The sequence below is a fragment of the Xenopus tropicalis genome, chromosome 7 (assembly GCF_000004195.4).
Source record: "Xenopus tropicalis strain Nigerian chromosome 7, UCB_Xtro_10.0, whole genome shotgun sequence".
NCBI classification, from domain to species: Eukaryota; Metazoa; Chordata; class Amphibia; order Anura; family Pipidae; genus Xenopus; species Xenopus tropicalis.
In genome coordinates this window covers 65,993,501-66,018,186 of record NC_030683.2, presented here as the reverse complement: position 1 = coordinate 66,018,186, position 24,686 = coordinate 65,993,501, and the positions used below count along the sequence as shown (strand labels likewise).

General features: G+C 42.5%; 1 protein-coding gene across 3 annotated transcripts in view; it reads right to left on the bottom strand.

Annotated features, from left to right (window-relative positions):
- mfn2 (mitofusin 2) overlaps nt 1–23,221 on the bottom strand; it is a 50,243-nt gene extending 27,022 nt beyond the window's left edge. Inside the window, exons 1-7 of one of the 3 annotated variants that reach the window (XM_031905087.1) lie at nt 23,137–23,221; nt 16,672–16,850; nt 16,209–16,344; nt 15,289–15,451; nt 11,964–12,088; nt 6,137–6,245; nt 5,941–6,048 (exon numbers count right to left, since the gene is read on the bottom strand). In XM_031905087.1, the coding sequence (XP_031760947.1) occupies nt 5,941–6,048; nt 6,137–6,245; nt 11,964–12,088; nt 15,289–15,451; nt 16,209–16,344; nt 16,672–16,846 (816 nt within the window). In that variant the 5' untranslated portion in view covers nt 16,847–16,850; nt 23,137–23,221. 3 annotated transcript variants of the gene reach the window in all.
- Nucleotides 23,222–24,686: the final 1,465 nt, after the last annotated feature.

The following is a 24,686-nucleotide window of genomic DNA, read 5'->3' as shown; positions in this document are numbered from 1 at the left end:
TATGGTGATTGACTTTATTTCCTCTCCCAGTAGGGGAGGTGACCGTGAGAAACTCCTCTTATGCTGCGAACTTAAGTGGATGCATAAACTAAACACTATAAGCCCGTATGGTCTCAATGAATTGGTTTCCTATTCTCCATTCTACTTGAAATGATTAAGGGCTCTGGCACACGGGGAGATTAGTCGCCTGCGACAAATCTCCCCGAACTACCATCCCACCAGCGAAAATGTAAGTCGCCGGTGGGATGGCACATGCTGGGCAGGAGATTTCAGCAAATCTCGCCGTGTGCCAGAGCCCTGACAGGACTCATGTGGCTGCTATTGCTGTGGGGAATGACGCTGTACTAACGATTTGGGTTACTTTGTATCATTTTCTCTCATGAAATGTTCCTACTTATGCAGCTTGTTTCTTTATTTCTTTAGTCTTTGCTTATACCTATATTACTAACTCATCTCATCTCTGCTTATTGCTCCTTTCTATGAAATTGGGATTTTCATCAAACATTGATATCCTGTAACAGTAGGCTCACACTCCCCCTTACTGCCTGGCTCCGTTAATGATTTTTTTTTATACATATTTACTCTATTGTTGGCACACCTTAAGCGCATATATGACAGGCGCTGTTGCCTCAACATCCCCTACCTCCAAAAAATTTCTTGTGTTTGGCCACTATTGTATTGCCCCTGTGATGGGCTTCTGTTCCAGCACCGCACAGGTCTTTACCCACTGATGCAATATCACAAGCGTACAAGGCATTTTAATTTATCAATAGCCCCCCTGATAATTGGTACTTTTAACTCACTATATCTAAAGCCGGACGGTATAATTTGACACGATGTATTGCATTAGGGTCTCCCCGATGCGAGGGTAGACTCCTTGGTCATATATGTGACTAGCCGTTGGTGCCTATACTGAGATGAGAGGACGAGCTGAGAGAGCTCTGCAACCAGCGCGATGTGAGTACGAGTGCCTTGCCTTGAATCTAAGCTGAGAGGAACGATTGATTGGAGTCAGCGGCGCAAGTGGCGCAATATGAGTACAGGTGCCTGTCATCCCACATCGGCATACTATATGGATACCCCGTGAGGTCTCTTCTATCGCTCGTATGAGCGGGTCATTCCACTAAGGGTACGTATGCATTGGGGTTGTGCTCCCCTGTTCACTACTGATTATTATTTTTTATTGTTCTGATGTGCCAAATACGTTGATTGGGCATTGGGAGTTGCAGTTCAGCTCTACAGCGATATCTGTGCTCTTTCCTTTTTCAACTATGCTCTTATTTTCACACACACACACACACAGTGTTTCTCTTATTTGGTTCCACACTCTCGTGATAATGTAAACAGTAAAACAAACAAAAATAAATTTTTAAGTTTTTATGTGTAACTACACTCCCACTACATGACGTCACTGTGTATTTGGTGCCACTGTTGGGTCTATCAGGGGGGTATGTTTGTCATATCTGCACTTTGAGAAAGGCTGCTTAGACATCCGAAACATCAGTCTTTTGTTGTAATAAAATTTTTGTTATTTTGCACCTTAAGACCTGCAAGTGCGGCATACTTCTTTCCGATATATATATATATGAAAGAAGAGGAGAAGCAGGCAGTCACGTCAAAATAAGGTCAATGGTGGCTGGGTGCAGTATGCAAAATGGTATAGTACTTGAGAAAAATAGATGCCGTACTCACAGGTCTTAGTGAAAAATAAGGAGAGAGAGAGAGAGAGAGAGAGAATGGGGAGAAAACTGTTAAACATGTGCAGAAGCCTTGGACTTTCTATTCTTAATGGCCGCACCAAAGGAGACACACTAGGGAGATACACACTAAACTCCCATGTAGGTAGCAGTGTGGTGGACTATGCCATCACCGACATGCACCCTGCAAACATCAGCGCCTTTACAGTAACTCCAGAAACCCACCTGTCAGACCATAATCAAATACTTTTATATGTTAAATGTAGCAACAAACCAACCGCACAACAACACCATCCCGGCCTCTACAACCTGCCCCCAGCATTTAAATGGTCCCAGCACTCTGCCCTGAGGTACCAGAAAGCCACCACCAGATCTCAGGTCAAACAACTGCTTGAATGCTTCCAAAGCAACTCATATGGGAGAACCCCACGTGGGGTGAACCAAGCAGCAAAGGACCTCAACAAAATACTACACACCATGGCAGAACTATCTGACCTGAAAAGGACCAACTGCAATAAACAAACCAATATAAAGTCTAATAAATGGTTTGACAGCGAGTGCAAGGCAATAAGGAACCTTCTAAGGAAAGCCTCTAACCAAAAGCACAGAGAGCCACATAACCCAGAGCTAAAGGCAGCCCATAACCACATTCAGAACCAATACAAACGGATCCTTAGAAAGAAAAAACAAAATAATATCTCAAACAATCTCCAACAACTAGAGGATGCCCTGCAAGAGAACTCATTCTGGGAGGTGTGGAACCACATGGGGACCCGACCCAAGAAAAATCCCCTCCATATACAAAATGGCAATATTTGGCGGAACTACTTCAAGGATCTGTACAAAGAAATCCCCCCATGTGAGCAAACCCCAGAACAAAAGAATATACAAGCAAAGCTCCATGCTCTGGAGGAGAAAATCAAGGATTTCCAGACCCCTTTGGATGCACCAATGACACCCCAGGAAATAGCAGAGAAAATAAAAGACCTACAATGTAAAAAAGCTGCCGGTACAGATGGAATCCTGCTGGAGATGATTAAATACGGCCCCCCAGAAACACATGCGGCAATAGCCAAACTCTTCAACCTAGCCCTGAGTGTGGGCCACTTCCCCCAGGCATGGAACCAAGGCCTCATAACCCCCATCTAAAAAAGTGGGGACCGGTACGACCAAGCCAATTACGGAGGGATCTGTGTGGGCAGCACCCTGGGAAAACTTTTCAACAGTATTCTGAACAGGCGAATCCTCACCTTCCTAGCCCAGCACAATGTCCTCAGCCAGAGCCAAGCAGGGTTCCTGCCAAACCACCGCACCACAGACCACATCTACACCCTGCACAGCCTCATCAGAGATCATGTCCACGATACAAAACAAGGAAGGAAGGAAAAAAAGGCCTTTGACTCAGTGTGGCACCCCGGCCTATTCCTGAGACTGCTGGAGAGTGGGATAGGGGGGAAGACATATGACGTTATAAAGAGCTCATATACTGGGAACCAATGCAGCATCAAGGTGAATGGGAAGAGGAGTGGTTCCGGCAGGGCCGAGGGGTCAGACAGGGCTGCAGTCTGAGTCCAACCCTCTTTAACATATACATTAATGAGCTGGCAGCAGCCTTAGATTCCTCCCCAGCACCAGGACTGAGCCTACATGACACTGAGGTGAAGTTCCTGCTGTATGCCGATGATCTCCTACTCCTGTCCCCAACAGAGAGCGGCCTACAGGCCAAGCTGGCAGTGCTGGAGAAGTACAGTACAACCTGGGCACTGCCCATCAACCCAAACAAAACAAAAATCATGGTTTTCCAGAAGAGGAACAGTAAACAAAGCCAAACACCCTCTTTCCTACTAAACAACCTCGCACTAAGTCACACTGACAGGTACACTTACCTTGGCCTAGAAATCAGCCAATCAGGAAGCTTTAAACCAGCAGTAGCTGCTCTAAAAGACAAGGCGTGCAGAACCTTCTATGCCATCAGGAGACACCTGTTCCACCTTAAACCCCCAGTAAGAGTCTGGCTTAAAATCTTTGACAGTGTCATTGCCCCAATCCTTCTCTATGGCAGCGAAGTGTGGGGTCCGATCACCTACCCAGACCCACCCAAATGGGACTCAAGCCCAACAGAAATATTCCACCTGGAATTCTGCAAGCACCTTCTCCAGGTCCACCGCAGCACCCCAAACAGTGCCTGTCGGGCTGAGCTGGGCAGATTCCCCCTACTGTTTGCCATACAGAAGAGGGCGCTCTCGTGCTGGGCACACCTACACAACAGCAACCCCAAGACCTACCATCATAAAGCCATGTTGCACAATGAGACCCAGGGAAAGCCTTGTGCCCTGAAACAACTCATCAGCACCCTGCCCACCCAAGCCTCCCACCCACTGACTAAAGGCCAAGTAAAACAAACAACAAACCAGTCAAAAGAGCAATATATCTGTGATTGGAGGAAAGAAATAGCAAACTCCCAGAAGCTTACGATCTACCAATCACTAGGGAGGGAATACAAACTGGCCCCATACCTGGAAAGGCTACAGAAGCCTTAAGACAGACAGATCCTGAGCCAGTACAGACTGAGTGCCCACAGCCTGGAGATTGAACTGGGTCGGCACCGACAGACCTACAGGCCCAGGGAGAGCCGGCTGTGCCAGCGATGTGACAAGGGGGCAGTAGAGGATGAGACCCTCTTCCTGCTACACTGCTCCAAATACTCAGCACTGAGAGACGCCCACTGCCAGAGACTCTCCCATCACATCCCAGAATTGCCATCTGAAAAGAGAAAACTCCGCATCCTACTGGGAGAAGAGGCACCAACAGCAACAATGGCAGCACAATACATAACTGACTGTCATAGACAGAGAGACAGGACTTTCCCCTGTCCCCATATCCCGACCCCTTAAACCCCCCCCCCCCCATTCCCATATACTGACCCCCTAACCCAACCCATTACACCCTATACCTGCTTTGGCAATGCTAAATGTATTTGGTCCTGCCAATAAAGCTCATTTGATTTGATTTGAGAGAGAGAGAGAGAGAGAGAGAGAGAGAGAGAGAGAGAGAGAGATGCCACACTCACAGGTCTTAGTGCAAAAAAATAGAAAAATTTATTCAAGCAGACATTTTTCTATTTTTTTGCACTAAGACCTGTGAGTGCGGAATTTCTTTCTCTTTGTACAACATGTTCATATACTGCATTCAGGCACTATCGACTCCTGAATAACGTGAGTGCCGGCTTTTCATTGCCATATCCAGACAGGAACTGAAACGTCGGACTGAATAAAGCCTCAAATTTTCTTACGTAAACCTTTTGTAATTCTTCATGAAAAATTGCCTGCGAGTGCTGTCATTCTAACTTATATATATATATATATAGAAAATAATCATCTGTGGCCAGCACACCCTTCAATGTTTCATCAAAAAAATTTTTATTGCAGATATATTGTTATATGGCTTTAATGCATACATAATTTTGGCTAAGCACCCCGCAGAATATTGAGCCTGGGAGTGCGGACACCATTTGGATTGATATATATATATATATATATATATATATATATAGATATATATAGCTAGATATATAGATATATATATATATATATATCTTTGGGTTTTCCCTGCTACTGTTGAGTAAAGCCTGTCAGTCAGTGCTGTGACCACTTCCTGTGGAAGACTGAAGCCACACTCCCAACTTTCATTTTGCTCTGGCTTCTGATTAGAGAGGTTGTGTATGCAGCTCTCATATAATTACAGTTTTTGGAGGCAAAATGTTTTCAAAACATCTTTCTTTCATTTCACATTTTGAGGGAGGATGAATATTATAACTGAATATGAACTTTATATAAAATGTCTCCTTTAAAATATTCAAAATAGCACAAAATACCGGCACAACAGGATTTGTTTTAGCGGGATAAACCCTGCTGATTTTAATAGTAGCAAACCATGTAACGTTTCGGGGGCTCGCCCCTTCGTCAGACATCCTTTAAAATATTCCCTTTGTGTACAGTATATATTTTATATAACTATATATTATATTTAGTAAATTCAGAAATCTGTTATACATCATAAAATAAAAAAAAACACCAAAATGTATTTTCTGAAGCAGAAATGTAGAGGGTGGCAACTGATCATAACAACAAAATAGGATGAAAGCTGTTTTTGTATCTCTAAGTACATACTATAATATAGCTAGAAAATAAAACATTACAAAATAAGGAAGTGTTGCATGTATTCTAAAAGTGTGTATGCTCACCTCTTCCATATATTCTGGCTCTGAGGCAGAAGCATCCCATCGATTGTTCAGGATGAAGATATTTGGTCGAGAAAGTCGCTCATTAACCTTGTGGAAAAACTGCTTTTCCTTTGGAAAGAAGGAGCCAAGTTTGAGGGTTCATAGAATTATACAATGGAGAATTCACTGCAGTCTTGCAAAGCACTACAACACTTACTGTCTGCATTAACGTGGACTCTGAGTTTGCAACCAACACAAACACATCAGCGTCGAGGCAGAACTTATCTATCCAGCTATCCAACTCTGTTGTTACATCAATGCCAGGGCTGCAAACAGAGAACCTCACTATTGGTTAAGTGCACTACTAAGCCAAAACATTTTACTTAAAGATGTTATTTAAACCTACAATTTTACTAATATAAGTGAAAAAAGCACATCTTTACAAACAGTTCTTTTCCACAGAGGAACATATAAGCATGGTTATTTTGAAACACTTGTTTGCCACCAGATTTTTACCAAAGCCTCTTTACCACAATACTCAAAAATACCTGGGTTTTACCAATTCAATAATTTGTTAAATAGTATACCCAGGTCTGAAAATAAATCCCGTTTTGAATGACACAACTAACTTTTTACTTACCGTTACATCCTTTTCTCTTTGTCCTATGGGGGACACAGGAACCATGGGGTTAAATCTCCTCCCATCAGGAGGCAGGACACTTTACAGTTTTAATTTCTCCACCCTCTATAACCCACTTCCCACTCCCAGGCACCTCAGTTATTTAACAAAGACCGAGCAAACTGTGCTCTTAACAACAATAAGCTATAACACGGCTGAGTGAGAAGGTATGCATGACTCCCAAGTTTCTGGGGAGGGTGGCCTGTGTCCCCCATAGGATTAAGAGAAAATGATGTAACGGTAAGTAATAAAGCCCCTTTTCTCTTGCGTCCTGGGGGACACAGGCACCATGGGGACATACCAAAGCCGTCCCCAACTGGGAGGGAGGAAACAGAGATGATAACATATTGCAGTCTAACTTTGAACTACAGACTGCAGAACTTTTTGCCCGAAGGCTGCCTCGGCAAAGGTATCAAATCGATAAAATTTTGTGAACGGAAGACCAGGTTGCCGCTTTGCGCAGCTGCTCCGCAGAGGCCAAGTTCCTGCATGCCCATGACGCACCAAGTGCTCTAGCGGAATGGGCTTTTATCCCGAAGGGAGGAGTTTTTCCGAGGGATATGTACGCCTGGCGAACAGCTTCCCTGATCCAACAAGCAATTGTGGCCTTAGAAGCTGAACAACCCTTACGGCTGCCAGACAGAATCACAAAGAGGGTTCTGACCTTGTGGAAGTGTGCCGTTCTGTCTACATAGACTCTCAGGGATCTAACTACGTCAAGTTTGTGTAGTTTGGATTCCTTGGAATTCTTGGGTGAGCTACAAAAGGATGGAAGCACTATCTCTTCATTCAGGTGAAAGGGTGACACAACTTTCGGAAGAAAGGAGGGAACTGTACGCAGGACTGCTTTTTCCTCGTGGAAAATCAGATGAGGAGAGTCGCACGACAGCGCACTTCGTTCCGAAATGGAGAAATGGTCGTAAGGAAGACTACCTTCCAGGTAAGCCAGGGGAACTCAATGGTTTGGATAGGTTTGAAGGGAGCCTCCAACAGTGCTGACAAGACGAGATTGAGATCCCAGGGTGGGACCGGGGCCCTCCCAGTCAGGGACACGAGAGCTACGTCCTGTAGGAATGTTTTTATGTCTTCCAACCTTGCTAACTTTTTCTGTAGTAGAATGAATAGGGCAGATACCTAAACTTTCAGGGATTCTAGGCTCAAACCTTTGTCCAGTCCGTCTTGAAGGAATTGGAGAATCATAAGGGACTCCTGCACCCTCATAAGATACGTGCTTTTCAGAGCACCATAGGATGAAAATCTTCCAGATTATATGGTATACTTTGGAGGATACCGCTTTACTAGCTTTGATCATGGTCTGAGTCACTACTGCCGAAAACCCCTTTCGGGTCAGAATAGTGGTCTCAAGTGCCACACCACCAAATGGAACATTTGAGGATTGTGGTGGAAGATCGGACCTTGATGAAGCAGGTCTGCCTGAATGGGCCACAAATTGGTAGTGGTGGTCACTATAGGCGAACCACAAGAATTTCTGGTGAAGAGGATGGATTGCGACATTCATGGATAGGCGTCCTTCATGTCCAGGGATGTCAAGAACTGCTGGGGTTCTAGTGCCCGTATGACAGATTAAAAGGGGTGGAGGGGTTTGTCTTTATGTAAAGTCAGATTTAAAGCCATGTAATAAAGACATTACCAATGAAAACGTTGAATCTCTTTGGGTAGAAATATCAGTAGGGCTGAAGGTCACAAAGAAAATGATCATTGGTGTATGCTATAAACCACCACGTATATATGAGGGGGATGAGACCCAGCTATTGTTGCAAATGGAGGAGGCTTCACAACTGGGTCAAGTTGTTATTATGGGGGACTTTAATTATCCGGACATTGACTGGAGTAATGGGGTGGCTTAGTCAGAAAAAGCTAGTAGGTTTGTAAATATGCTAAATGACAACTTTTTATTTCAGGCGGTTCAAGAACCTACTAGGAATGACTCTATTTTGGACCTGGTAATATCTAATAACACTGAACTCATCTCTAACAATTGTTTGGGTGAGCATTTGGGGAACAGTGATCACAACATGGTCTTCTTTGAGATAATGCTGCAGAGACAGCTCTATAAGGGAGTAACTAAAACGCTCGATTTTAGACGTGCAGACTTTACCAGTATAAGGGCATCTCTGCAATGTGTCAACTGGGAAAGGCTTTTCATAGGGTTTGATACAGAAGGAAAATGGAACATCTTAAAAACATTGCTTTGCAGGTATACACAGTATATTCCCCTTGTAAGCAAGGAGAGGCATCGCAAAACAAAACCTTTATGGCTGAATAAAAGTGATAGTGTCGAGGTTGGTAAGAAAAAACGTGCTTTTAAAGCATTCAAGTTAACTGGGACAGCAGAAACTTTCATCAGGTACAAGGAAGCAAATAAAGCATGCAAAAAAGCTATCAGGCAAGCTAAAATAGAGATGGAAAGGGATATTGCAGCTAGGAGTAAAAAGAATCCAAATTTATTTTTTAATTATGTGAATAGTAAAAAAATGAAGCAAGAAGGGGTGGGAACCTTATTATCACGGGGGTGTAAGTTGGTTGATGAGAACTGGGGAAAAAGCAGAAATTTTGAACTCTTTTTTTTCATCTGTCTATACATCTGAGGAGCCAGGTAATGAAGGCTTCCCTTTTAATATGCCCAGTTCTAGTAATTTAGCTACTGACGCGTGGGTCACTCGGGAGGAAATTCAAAAGAGACTTGAACATGTAAAGGTAAACAAAGGTCCAGGACCAGATGGGATTCATCCCAGGGTATTAAATGAGCTGAGTGCTGTGATTGCCAAGCCTCTTCACATAATTTTTCAGGATTCGTTGAGGTCTGGCATGGTGCCGAGAGACTGGCGAATTGCTAATGTGGTGCCATTATTTAAAAAGGATCCCGTTCTCAGCCTGAAAACTATAGGCCTGTTAGTCTGACATCAGTAGTAGGAAAACTTTTGGAAGGGGTAATAAGGGATAGGGTACTTGAATACATTGCAGTTCACAATACTAAGTTTTTTTGTGCCAGCATGGTTTTATGCGTAACAGAAGGATAGAGTACAAAGAGTGGTGGTAAATGGAACATTTTCTAATTGGACCAGTGTGGTTAGTGGAGTACCGCAGGGGTCAGTCCTTGGGCCTTTGCTTTTTAACTTGTTTATTAATGACCTGGAGGTGGGGATAGACAGTACTGTTTCTATTTTTGCTGATGACACTAAATTGTGCAAAACTATAAGTTCCATGCAGGACGCTGCTGCTTTGCAGAGCGATTTGAAAAAATTGGAAAACTGGGCAGCAAACTGGAAAATGAGGTTCAATGTTGATAAGTGCAAAGTTACGCACTTTGGTAGAAATAATATAAATGCGAACTATTTACTGAATGGTAGTTTGTTGGGGGTATCCTTAATGGAGAAGGATCTAGGGGTTTTTGTAGATAACAAGTTGTCTAAAGGTGGCCACACACGTGGCGATTTCCGACGGTCGTACGAAAGATCGTACAATTGGCTACTAAGCGTTCAGGGCTGAAACGGCAGATAAGGAGGTAGAAACAATAGGACTTCTACATCCTTCTGCCGATTCAGCCCTGAAAGCAGATTTTGATCAGGCCCCTTCTATGGCGCCCGATCAAAATCTTTTAACCTGGCCGATCGGCGAGTCGACCAATATCAGCAGCCTCCTGCGATATCGGTCGACTTGCCGACTTGCCATACATGCACCGAATATCGTACGGGTTTCGTACAATATTATCGGTGCGTGTATGGCCAGCTTAATTCCAGGCAGTGTCATTCTGTGGCTACTAAAGCAAATAAAAGTGCTGTCTTGTATAAAAAAGGGCATTGACTCAAGGGATGAGAACATAATTTTGCCCCTTTATAGGTCCCTGGTAAGGCCTCACCTTGAGTATGCAGTGCAGTTTTGGGCTCCACTCCTTAAGAAGGATATTAATGAGCTGGAGAGAGTGCAGAGACGTGCAACTAAACTGGCAAAGGGGATGGAAGATTTAAACTATGAGGTTAGACTGTCGAGGTTGGGGTTGTTTCCTCTGGAAAAGAGGCGCTTGCGAGGGGACATGATTACTCTGTACAAGTACATTAGAGGGGATTATAGGCAGATAGGGGGTGTTTTTTTCCCATAAAAACGATCAACGCACCAGAGGTCACCCCTTTAGATTAGAGGAACAGAGCTTCCATTTGAAGCAGCGTAGGTGGTTTTTCACGGTGAGGGCAGTGAGGTTGTGAAATGCCCTTCCTAGAGATGTGGTAATGGCAGATTCTGTTAATGCCTTTAAGAGGGGCCTGGATGAGTTCTTGAACAATCAGAATATCCAAGGCTATTGTGATACAATATCTACAGTTAGTATTAGTGGTTGTATATATAGTTTATGTATGTGAGTGTATAGATGGTGGTAGGTAGGTGTGGGTTGTGTGTGCTGGGTTTACTTGGATGGGTTGAACTTGATGGACTGACCCTTTTACCGGTGCTTGGTGACCCTTTTACCGTGCCTCTGCCTGATAGAGGGAAGAGGAGAGCCGGAGGGCAACAGAGCTGTGGAGAATAGTGTTCTGCCTGGCGTTGGGAGCAGGATCAGAGCAGTGCCTTGTCGCAAGTGCACGCTCAAACAGGGTGCCCGAAGGGGATGTGCCGACGAAGGCGTGAAGAAGGGAGATCACGTGATCCCAGAGCGCCTCTGGAAGTCCCTGTTTTTCCACCGGAAGTCTCATTGCGCCTCCTGAGTGTGCAGATAGGCCTGAGATGTTAGGGACAGGGTTGGCGGCGGATCCTGTTGTCCCTCTGCCTGCCCTCTGAGGGGGGGACCTCCCATGTAGGTAGGAGGGGGAGCCTTTTTTAGTCCCTTGTTCTCATCCCGTCGCCTGTGGGTATGTGTGGTGGATTGGAGGAGGCTAGAGGGGGCCTCACGCTCCTCCTGTACACACCAGGAGCGTGCCTTTTAGGCACTAGGCTCACTGAGCCATCCAGAGTAGGGGGCTGACACAACGTGCGCTGCTTAAGCTGTCTCAGGTACCACCCGGGGTGTTAGGGCTAAGCCCCCAACTTTTCTCGTTTGTCTCCTAGAGACTCTGTCCAACCTCCTGTTTGCGAGGACACTAAAAAAACTGAGGTGCCTAGTTGTGGGAAGAGGGTTATAGAGGGTGGAGAAATTAAAATTGTAAAGTGTCCTGCCTCCTGATGGGAGAAGATTTAACCCCATGGTGCCTGTGTCCCCCAGGACACAAGAAAAATAAGCTGCCATTACTCGTAAAGTTCTGCACACACAATGAACATCAAATTGCATACATAACAGAAGACATGTATGATATGTTTACTTGCTGATCCTAGATAACAAAATGATAACGAAATGACGTTCATAGAAGTTCATTACCTGTCCATCAACACAAGGTCATCCTTTAAAAGAGGACATTTAGAATTAGGCCACATAACACTGACCAGAGAGCCAGAATCCAATAGGTCATCCTGATGCAGAGCGTGGGCAAGCTGATTTACAGTCTGAAATACAATAGGTTTACTAGATCAGCAGAGAAAACAAACTTAAAATATTCACCTTTTTTGTATAACTGACATAATTTGTCAAAGGGTAAAAAAAACACATTTCTGTTTTAATTAAACCTAAGACTAGTGGATTTGCATAGAACTTTTGAGTATTTTTTGAAAAATAGCCATAAAGAATTGTCTTTTCATAAAATGTTAAACTTAAAGGAGAAGGAAAGGCTAAATCACTGGGGGTGCCAAATGTTAGGCACCCCCCAGTGATTGTAATCTCTTACCTGAAATCCCTGGCCAGTGCCATGAGTAAACTGCACTGCTCAGGGGTAAATGCAGGCGAGCGATCCTCTTTCTTCCTTGTCCTTCTGACAAGATTTCGGTGCCCGCACATGCACAGTTAAGCGAAAAGCCAGCCTTTTTGTTAAAGTTCAGCTTTTCACTCCACTGCGCATGCGCAAAGACCGAAGAAGGAAGAGGATCAATTTGTCACATACACCTGCACAAAAAAAAAAAAAAAAAAAATATTTGCAATATAGTTCGTTTGCCAAAAATGTAATCTATAAAGGCTGGAGTGAACAGATGTCTAACATAATAGCCATAACTTTACTTCCTGCTTTCAGCTTTCAAACCTCTTAGTAAAGGTCCCCACACACGGGCCGATTCTACCTGCTGATATTGGTCCCTTAGATGGGCCTGCCGACCGATATATGGCCTGAAATCGGCCAGATCTCGATCGGGCAGGTAAGAAAATCTAGTCGGATCAACGAGCTGATGCGGTCCCCGGACCGACTTTGCCTTTGCCAGGGCCAAATGATCGAATTAGCCTGGATTCTCCCGATATCGCCCACCCGTAGGTGGGGGATATCGGGAGAAGATCTGCTCGCTTGGCGACATCTTAAGGTGTGTGGGCACCTTTAGTCAGTGACTTTAGGTGGGGGGCCACATGGGACATAACTGTTGTTAGTCTGTGAGCACACAGGTCAGATTCAAAAGCAAACTAAATGAACAGTTGTGGCCCATATGGCCCCCATTTCAAGTCACTGATCTGCCCACTCCAGCCTTTATAGATTATATTTTTGCCTAACTAACTGTATTGAAAACCTTTTTTATTTTGCACAGTCTATCCATATTACACTGAACTGCTCTTTTAAAAATATACAATAAATATGTATGAAATGCTCTTCACTGGGAAAACACATTCACATTTAACACACAGCCTGATGTGTTTTGTGCTGCTACTTAGTCATTTAACACTCCCTGAAAAACACCCAGCAATTAAAAGCTATATAAAGTACCCCTAATAATTACATATGAACCATTTTGCATGTGCGCAATAACATTCTTTGTTGAACTGCAGCATCACAAAATACATACACCAGAAACAATTGAGAAAATGCAGTAAGACTTTGTATGGTGATATTTATACAGTTCTCTAACATGTAGTGGGAAAGCAAACATCCTTTATTGGATGTACCTCCCCTAACCTAAAGGTTTATAGGATTGTAGGCATAGGAAGCTTTGCAAGGCTACCATCTTATTGCCATTTAAACTTACTACACAGTTTAAAGGGATACAGTCATGATTTTTATTTCTAAATTGCACTGTTCACAAATAGCAAATAATTCACTCTACCATTTAAAAGTGTATTATTGAACCAACAAATGTATTCTTTTTAGTTGTAATATTGGTGTGTAGGCAGCCATCTCAGTGCCATTGTGCCTGAGTCTGAGCTTTCATAAGGAGCCAGCGCTACACATTAGAACTGATTTTAGATAACCTATTGTTTCTCCTATTCCCATTTAAAAATGTAAATCGCCGGTGGGATGGCATACGCGGCGGCACGATTTCACTGAAATCAGTTTCCTCTCAAGGCAACTTCCACGATTTCATCCCAGCGGCGATTTACATTTTCACTGGTGGGATGGCATTTCGGGGAGATTAAAACAGGGAGATTTGTTGCGGGCCGGATTTGGATTTCTTATTACATAGTGCTATTCTGATATCTACTTGAAACTCCTATCTTGCTACCTTCCTATTGTTCTGCTGATTGGCTGCTATGAGGGGGGTGATATCACTCCAACTTCCAGCTTAGCAGTAAAGTGTTACTGAAGTTTATCAGAGCACAGGTCAAATGTCTGTGGCACCCTAGGGAATGAAGAATATATCTTATCCTCATGTGAAATCTCAAAACTAAATTTAAAAAAATCTGTTTCAATGTAGGATTCTGCTGGAGAAGCTCTAATAACTGATGTGTTTTAGAAAAAAAAAAAAAACATGTTTTCCCATGACAGTATTTGGTATTAAAGTAATCTATCTCTATTCTCTGCCCTGGTGGCTCTGACTTTTGAAACAAAGTAACACAAGATTTTGAGATCAGTCTTGTGGGAGGAGAATGATTTCTGCAACATTGTTTAAAAAGTAATAACCAGGAGTTTGGTAAATGTTGTTTTAAATAGCAATTACATTTACAAATAACTTTTAAAGCACTAAACATTTTCCATAAATTTTTATTGGAAAGTTGTTTAAAATTATGTTTTCTTTTATTAGGCAAAAAATGTTTTGGATTTGATGTCCTTTATGGGTGAATTGTTATTACGATCTGATCTAATAAGTGCCTTTTGTGACCTTAATTACTTCCCAGTTGAACTTTTTTCCCAAAATAAACTCCATGCATTAAGTAAATCATGGCATGTACCTGCATAAGACCACAGAGACCTTATCCGCACACCCTCACTCTCCAAAAATTATTTTGTCCGGTGCACACTGCTAGAGGGATCGGCACCCTCCAAATACACTATAGCAAGAAAAAAGCAAATGGCACTCAGGACTACAAACAAGGGTAATACCCTTTTAAAAGTTTATTGCACCTCCGCAATAAAATTTTAAAAGGGTATTACCCTTGTTTGTAGTCCTGAGTGCCATTTGCTTTTTTCTTGCTATAATGTACCTGCATAAGGAAATAGGCATGGTTGTACTTTACAGCATCTTGGTTACTGCAAAAAGAAATCCAAACTGCTGCAGGGGGCATTGTGTCCAAATCACAGTGGTATAGACAAAAAATGCAGCTTTATAATAGCTGCATCTATCTTGTCGCAGACAAGATAAAGTTTGACCACTTTCAAAGATGTCAGTTATAAAACATCCATTAATGTATTAATAATTTTCACTATGAATGAAAAGTATCATGTTTGCTGTAGTATTACCTTTACACTCCTTTTCTCCTCTGATCCACCAGTAAGTAGATAAGACTCATTGCCATCTGTCCCTTCCACTCGCAGAAAGCAGTTGGTAGTGTGCCCGATGCCAGAAGGAAGGACTTTGTCCCACAGCATTGCATTAATCACACTACTTTTTCCATTGCTAGTCCTGATACAGGAAAACACACATTACATTCAACTAAAGAGACTGACATGGAGCAACCCCTGCACCATTCCAGTTCTGAAGGACAACTGGAATAAAGTGTTACCCTTTAGTAGAAAAGCATTGTATTATCATAACCATGTAAGTCAGTGGTCTCTAACCAGTGGCTCAGGAGCAACATGTTTCTCACCAAACCCTTGGATGTTGCTTCCAGTGGCCTCAAAGCAGGTGCTTATTTTTTAATTCCTGGCTTGGAGGCAAGTTTTGGTTGCATAAAAACCAGATGTAATGCCAAACAGATCTTCCTGTAGGCTGCCAATCCACATAGAGGCTACCAAATAACCCATCACAGTTCTTATTTGGTACCCCCAGGTGCATTTTTCATGCTTGTGTTTGTGCCCCAACTCTTTTTACATTTGAATGTGGCTAAAGGGTAAAAAAAAGGTTGAGGACCCCAATGTAAGTAAAAGAGTGCAATTGTGTGAAAATGAATAGCAAACATCACAATTTAATTGTAAGTGCTCTCTGCTAACCAGTTGTAATTCAGGATTATTATTAGAATATAGTCTTTAAGTAATTAATCCCTATACTCTATAAAACACATAATAGCTGGATTTTAGAAGTTATATTAGGAATCCAGGCCTCATCTAAATTTAAATTACAAATCTAAAGCATGATATTACATTTTATAAAAGAAATAATTAGTTTAAATGTGTAAGAAATGTCAGAATGTTGTTATTAATTAGATAAAAGAATATCTTACCTGCCAAAAAAGGCCACTTTCATGTGCCGTCGGGCTAAAACTTCACTAATGCCAGCAACATTCGTCAGATAGCCCTTAACTTCAAACACCTGCTCTTCTGAGGCTACTGGATCCAACTCAGCATCCTTGTATGTTTCTGTAGTGACAATACAAAGCCATTATGTATCACTTCTACAAGGTTAAAGGTGGCCACACGTGGCGATTTGCGACTAATCTCCCCGCAATGCCATCCCACCAGCTAGAATGTAAATCGCTGGTGGGATGGCATACATTTGCCAAAGTCACCTTGAGAGAAAACCATTTCCATTCTAGCCGGTGGGATGGCATTTCGGGGAGATTTGCTGCGTGGCGACTAATCTCCCCATGTGTCAATCATTAGGCAATGATTTGTCATTGACGCCCCTGAGGAAGTCACATAATAGATGAAGGGAAAAAAACACAGCTGCCTGGCAATAATAATTACCCTCCAGAAAGTTGTAGCTCTCCTGCGTGTACGCAGCAAGCTGGTCAAAAATACCATTGATCTTCTTCTTGGCAGTAACAAAGTGCTTGAGAGGGGAAGCGGTAACTTCAGCCATGAATCTTTTGTCTTTTTTTGTGTTGACTTTTATTATTGGACGGGAAAACAACAGGGACATTGCGCTGCAAATAAACAGAAGTCTTGTTAATATGGCAGATACAGGCAACACTAAAGAAACTGATCTGTACGTAAGGGACATTTTATAAAAGGCTTCTATTAAATTAAAAATGTAATTTTTCTGCTTATTAAAGGAGCGAGTCAGTATGGTTTTAAGTTAGCCTTCAGTCTCCTGCCCTAAGTAGCACCAAGTTTGTAAGCAGTTACAGTAGTATTATTATCTTTACATCTGTTCTCTAGATTCTCCCCCACCCCACAGTCTGGTATGAAGGTGTAATGTGTAGTGCAGCCTTCAGAACCAGTAGGACAGTCAAGTCTAGCCCTTTCCAGGGAAAACATGGATCAAATATTTAAAAAGAAAACAAAATAATATAATATTTACATATTAATTTTAAATACAGGTATGGGACCTATTATTTAGAATGCTCGGGACCAGGGCTTTTCTGGATAAGGGGTCTTTCCATAATTTGGATCTCCATACATTAAGGGGCTGATTTACTAAGACACGATTTCGAATCCGAATTGGAAAAATTCCGATTGGAAACGAACATTTTGCGACTTTTTCGTATTTTTTGCGATTTTTTCGGCGTCTTTACGATTTTTGCGTAAAAACGCGATTTTTTCGGCGTCTTTACGATTTTTGCGTAAAAACGTGAGTTTTTCGGCATCTTTACGAAAGTTGCACAAAGTCGCGATTTTTTTGTAGCGTTAACACTTGCGCGCAAAGTCGCGCCTTTTTTGTAGCGTTAAAACTTAAAAGGCGCGACGTTTCGCTCAAGTTTTAACGCTACGAAAAAATCGCGACTTTGCGCAACTTTCGTAATGACGCCGAAAAACTCGCGTTTTTACACAAAAATCGTAAAGACGCCGAAAAACTCGCGTTTTTGCGCAAAAATCGTAAAGACGCCGAAAAAAATCGCAAAATTACCGATCATTACGAAAAAAACGTAATCGGACGCATTCGGCCCGTTCGTGGGTTAGTAAATGTGCCCCTAAGTCTACTAAAAAATAAGTTAAATAAAGTAAAATAGGATTGTTTTGCCTCCCAAAAGAATTTATTATATCTTAGTTAGGATCAATTACGGGTATGGGATCTCTTATCCGGAAACCTGTTGTCCTGAAAGTTATGAATTACGGAAAGGCCATCTCCCATAGACTCCATTATAAGCAAATAATCCTAATTTTTAAAAATGATTTCCTTTTTCTCTGTAGTAATTAAACAGTACCTTCTACTTTATCCCAACTAGGATATAATTAATCCTTATTGGAGGCAAAACAATCCTATTGGGTTTATTCAATATTTACAGTGAGGAACATAACTATTTGAACACCCTGCGATTTTGCAAATTCTCCCACTTAGAAATCATGGAGGGGTCTGAAATTCACATTGTAGGCGCATTCCCACTGTGAGAGACAGCATTTAAAAAAAAAAATCCAGGAAATCACATTGTATGATTTTTAAAGAATTGATTGCACTGCTGCACATAAGTATTTGAACACCTGGCAATCAGCAAGAATTCTGTCTCTCAAAGACCTGTTACTCTGCCTTTAAGGCAGACGTGGCGTAGGGCTGATATTTTCGGCAAGCGGAAAAACGCTTGGCGAAAATACAGCCCTACGCCTGCTACTTGTTGCCTGCACTCGAATGAATGAGATACGCTCGGGTGCACATGTAGCCGATATTCGCATGAAAACGCGAGATAATGCAAAGTCTCGCGTTTTCATGCATATATCGGCTACATGTGCCTGCACGTGTCCCTACACCACGTCTGCCATCAGCCTAAATAGTCCACATCTACTCCACTCATTAATCTAAATTAGTAGCACCTGTCTGAGCTCTTTAAAGACACCTGCCCACCCCACAGTCAGTCAGACTCCAGCTACTACTATGGGCAACACCAAAGAGCTGTCAAAAGACACCAGAGACAAAATTGTGGACCTCCACAAGGCTGGAAAGGGCTACAGGGCAATTGCCAAGCAGCTTGGTGAAAATAGATCAACTGTTGGAGCAATTGTTAGAAAATGGAAGAGGCTAAAGACGACTAAGTCTCTCTAGGACTGGGGCTCCATGCAAGATCTCACCTCGTGGGGTAGCACTGATGATAAGAAAGGTGAGGAATCAGCCCAGAAATGCAAAGGATAAGCTGGTCAATGACATGAATAGAGCTGGGACCACAGTTTCAAAGCTCACTACGCCGTCATGGTTTCAAATCATGCATTGCATGAAGGTTCCCCTGCTCAAGTCATCACATGTCCAGGCCCGGCTGAAGTTTGCCAATGACCATCTGGATGATCCAGAGGAGGCATGGGAGAAAGGCATGTGGTCAGATGAGACCAAAGTAGAACTATTTGGTCTAAACTTCCCTCACCATGTTTGGAGGTAAAATAAGGATGAGTTGCATCCCAAGAACACCATCCTTACTGTGAAGCATGGGGGTGGTAACATCATGCTTTGGGGGTGCTTTTCTGTGAAGGGGACAGAACGACTGCACTGTATTAAGGAGAGGATGAATGGGGCCATGTACTGTGAGATTTTGAGCAACAACCTCCTTCCCTCAGTCAGAGCATTGAAGATGGGTCGTGGCTGGGTCTTCCAACATGACAATGACCCGAAGCACACATCCAGGATAACCAAGGAGTGGCTCCGTAAGAGGCATATCAAGGTTCTGGAGTGGCCTAGCCAGTCTCCAGACCTAAATCCAATAGAAAATCTTTGGAGGGAGCTGAAACTCCATGTTGCTCAGCGACAGCCCCGAAACCTGACAGATCTAGAGGAGATCTGTGTGGAGGAGTGGGCCAAAATCCCTGTTGCAGTGTGTGCAAACCTGGTCAAGAATTACAGGAAACATTTGACCTCTGTAATTGCAAACAAAGGCTTCTGTACCAAATATTATCACTGATTTTCTGGTGTTCAAATACTTATGTGCAGCAGTGCAATACAAATACATTCTTAAAAAATCATACAATGTGATTTCTTGATTTTTTTTTTTAAATGCTGTCTCTCACAGTGGGAATGTACCTACAACGTTAATTTCAGACACCTCCCTGATTTCTAAGTGGGAGAACTTGCAAAATCACAGGGTGTTCAAATACTTATGTTCCTCACTATAAATTATTTTTAGCAGACTTATGTTATAGAGATCCAAATTACAGAAAGGTCCCTTATCTGGAAAACCCCAGATCCAGAGCATTCTCGTTAACAGGTCCCATACCTGTACACTAATTTATTATTACAGAAAATAAGTAAATCATTTTTAAAAATTAGAATTATTTTTTAAAATGGAGTCTATGGAGTTTCCTGGACACGTGTGCTGTAAAGTTTATGCAGTCATATGGCAGAATTACACAGAACACAGAAAAAGTCCTGCTTGAATTTAACACTGTAATGGTTAAGATAAGGTCAGGAGAGGTGGCTAGGAGAAAAAAAAAAAAACATGTTTCTCCAGCAGAGTGCACAGCTAGAGCCAAGTTTCTATGGAAACCAGCAATACCATTTCTTCATTGGCTGCTAGACTTGAGGGTGTGTTTCATAACCTGAGTTGAGGATGCTCAGTAGCCAACAGCCAAAGTAAATTCCAATGGCTAATGCCACAAGCCTAAAAACGCTTGCCAAGTATATACCCCGCTACTGTAAAATGGGCTTACCTTATGCCTGCACAAAGAAATGAAATACTCTCGTGTGTAGGCACATGTAGCCGTTATCTGCCAAAAAATGAGAGACTTCACATTTTTGGCATATATCAGTTTACAGCTTGCCGAGAATACACTCCGTGTGGCATTAGCCTAAGGGAGGGGGCAAAGTGGTTTTGAGGAGGAGAAGGAATCCTAAGTGATTAAGGGGATGCTGCAGCCTTATTATTCATTCTGTTCATTAATTATTTTTTTGTGGGGGGTTTACATGTCCTTTAATACAAAATAACAAGGGGTTAAGTGAAGATGATGAAGGTTGATTCTTTTGGTAGATGTGTGGATATCTTAGGCTAATGGCAACAGGCTGATTCTATGCCGGTCGGTGAGCACACATTCAAGGTGTGGAAGGCAGCAGAATGGATTTTCTCCACTGGTGTATATTTAAACCAGCTACACTGTAGTGATAATTTAGAAAAGTAGTAATTTAGTAAGTAGTATCAGCATCATAGACAGCTACACAGGACAGACCGGCTTCAACACCACTAAACTTGATTTTATTTTGCTTGCAAAACCTGTGTAACCACTTAAGCTGCATTTGGTCCACTTTAAGACCTTATAACCCTATAGGGCATTTGAAACATGGCAGTAACCGTAGCATATTTATGGGAAGCTCCAATAAACGGGATAAACAATCATAATTTTGAGTCCTGAGTAAAAGCTGACACATATATTATTCATTCTTGCCTACAAGATTATTGTAATTTTCACTTAAAACCAAAGTGGGCATCTATATTTGTATTTATACAAATCCCCCATAACAGATTTGGCCTAACCGATACCTAACCGAACCCAAACCCTCTGTGCTGCTGGAAATTGGTGGCACATGGATAGAAATAGTGAAGAAGCACATGAAGCGCACACAATCTAACATGTGCGTGATAAATGTGCATCAAATCTTTCACTTTATATAGCATTTGGGTATGGTTCGGTTTGTGTGTGTGTGTGTGTGTGTGGACGTAGCTTAAAGGGGTTGTTATCCTTTGAGTTAACTTTTAGTTAGATTAGAGCACTATTCTAAAACAAATTGTAGTTGGTCTTCATTTTTTATTTGTAGTTTTTTAGTTATTTTGTTTTCAGTTCAGGAGCTCTCCAGTGTAAAGTTTCATCAGTTATTTGGTTGCTAGGGTCCAATTTACTTTAGCAACCAGGGAGTGGAAAAGAATAGAAAAGAAAGTTACAAAAAGTAACAATAACAAAAAAACCTGTAGCTTCAAGAAAGTTTTTCGGCTACTGGGATCAGTGCCAACCATTTAAAAACTGCAAAGATTAGAAGACAGCGGCAAATAATTCACAAAAAAGTAAAGCATTTCCCACATCTTCACTGCCCCATGGAAGAATACTAGTAATTTCCAAAGCAGATGTCAAGATTTTGGCTAAGACAAGATTATATAAGCTTTCAGTGCTTAGTATCCTCCAGCCATTACCCTAGAGAAATAAGGAGTTGTAGTTGAACAACCATAGGCCCACAATTTTGTGTGTCATTATGATCTGGCTGCTTCCTCATGTAGCCCATACCTTAAAGCCCACCCAGTGTGCACCAGAGGCTACGTATCACATGTGATCATTATATAATTGTGAATACTAATTATTACACTGCAGGGTGGGAACGTTGGCCTGAAACTGCAGTTACAACAACTCCCTAATTACAAGACAGTACCACACTAATAAATACATCTTAGATGTATTCATTAACAGTGGAGACAAACATCGCTGGTGATTTTGCCCATAACAACCACTCAGATGTTTGCTTTTGTTTGCTAACTTGTAGATGACTGTTCAAATCTAATTGCTGATTGGGTGCTATTGGCTACATCACCAGTGACAGATGTCTCCAATGTTAATAAATACACCCCAAGGTGGTTTGAGATCATCAGGTTGAAGACACTGGTGCAGCTTTACTCCAGTCTAGTAGCTCATAGCAACCGATGAGCATTAAACTTTGACTGGTCCAGCACATCTGGAATAAATACAGCAAATTTTCAATTGGTCACTATGACTTTCTGCTACAACACAAAGCAGCAATATTAGTATTTTCCATAATGTCTATCAGTCTTCACTGGCCTCAGGCTATGTTTTATTTGACAGCTCTGCACTGAAAGTATGATATAAGATTTAAAACAGTACCTATCAGATGATCAGGTACTGAGCAGGTTGACAAATAAGTATTCACTCATAAAGCACCTAATAGTGGTATGTGAGCAGAACTGTCTCCACACTCCTAATGTTGTTACATTTGGAGTGTGGAGACAGTTCTGCTCAGCAGCATTTGAGGTACAACACACACAGAAGGGAACCAATAACCACTATCACCCTGAGTGCCCTTCTGCCATCACAAGCACAGCGCAATAGGATCATAAATGTCTTACTTGTAGTGCAAGGAAAGCAGTTACTAGGCCCGCATGCTATTCAGCCGGACTGGGGCTGCTCAAGCAAAGAAAACAATCGCAGGATGGGACGCTACTAGGAGCAGGCAGCTTTGCACACAGCACATGCGATGTTCTAAGGTCCGTGCTCACTCACATGCTGTACCGCTGCGCTATTTCCTTAGCAGCATCCAGGCCTTCAGTGAAGGGTACAGGACAGGAAGGGGTCTGCACTAACCTCCTGCCAGCGGTGCGCTAAGCCACACCCTCCATCCCCGATTGGCACACACCATAAGGAACAGGGAACCCAGCAAGTGACGTCACACACTCCGCCCCTACAAGCAAAGGTCAAAAAGGAGGCGCGGCACAATCCCGATTGGTTTTGGGCATGCTGGGATTTGTAGTTCACTGGTAGCAAGAAATGTCACCGTGCGGTATAAGGAAATTATAAAGGCAGTAATAGCGTGGGGGTAGTGGGTGTTAGGTGATTGAATCGATATAAGAAGTAGAAAACAGAGGTGATGGCTGTAAAGATTTGCTGTGGTTATTAGCGCTTGGTAACATTTTGTAGGATTGAATATAATACAGAAGGCGAGATTTGGTACATCCCGTCCTTTTTTCTAAATAAAAAAGTAGTGGGCTACTACTCTAAAAAAATAACAAATCTAGAAAAATAACAATGTGACCGTAGACCACTCGAATTTAAATGTTATAAAACAAGAGGGGGACTTGCTTTTTGCCTATGAAGTATGTTTCACAGAGGACAGTTGCCTCAAGACCCAGTGGGTGAGCTGTAGCCTATAGGATAAACCCATGTAAATGGAATTTTTTTTAAGAATCTGATCAGCTATTGTACTGGCTTCAGCTTCAAACCCAGTGGGTGAGCTGTAGCCTACAGGATAAACCCATGTAAATGGGATTTTTTTTAAGAGTCTGGAATTCATTCCCAGAATTCCTATTGTTTGTCAAGACTCCTGTAACCAAATGTAAAACTATTTTGGGCTATATTGCCAAAACCAGGCTATGAGTAGAGCATTGGTTACATGCGACTCTCATACATCAGCATGGGCTTCCGCTAAGTGGGAGAAAACTAATGGAGGATGTTGTTGAACTATACCTCCCACTGCCAATGTGTAGTGCAGTGATCCCCAACCAGTGGCTCGTGAGCAACATGTTGCTCTCCAACCCTTGGATGTTGCTCCCAGTGGCCTCAAAGCAGGTAGTTATTTTTTAATTCCTGGCTTTTGGGCAAGTGTTGGTTGCATAAAAACCAGTTGTATTGCCAACAGAGTGGTAGGAGGCAGCTCACCGGTTAATCCCTTCTCTTGGTAGAGGGCAGGGTTAATTGCTGGCCTATGTCCCTAGTACTTCTGTGTCCCTAACTAAGGCAAGTAAGCCTGTTAGGAGAATACTCCTTTACTTTTTCTCCTGGATGGAGCAAATGAGCTGCTCTTTCTATATAAATCCTAACTGTGTAACTCTCCTAGAGAGTCCTATAATATAAAGTAACCTGTTCTTACTGTACCTCGTTCACGGGGCCCTGTCCCCGACTTTAATTTGGATGAAATGGCTACTGGGGCCTGTGTCTGCACCCAGGCTCAATGGAGCGGTGCATCAGGTAGCAGACCGGCAGCCAAAGAGAAAGTCACAACCTCCTGCCAGACTTTATCAGTCTGCAGGGGGCGTGTACAACCAGGCTAAACCTATAAGGGATAGCTTTACAACTGTAACTGAGTACAAGGGCTTCTGCCCAATAATAATAAAGATGTGAAGAGATAGGGTGTAAAG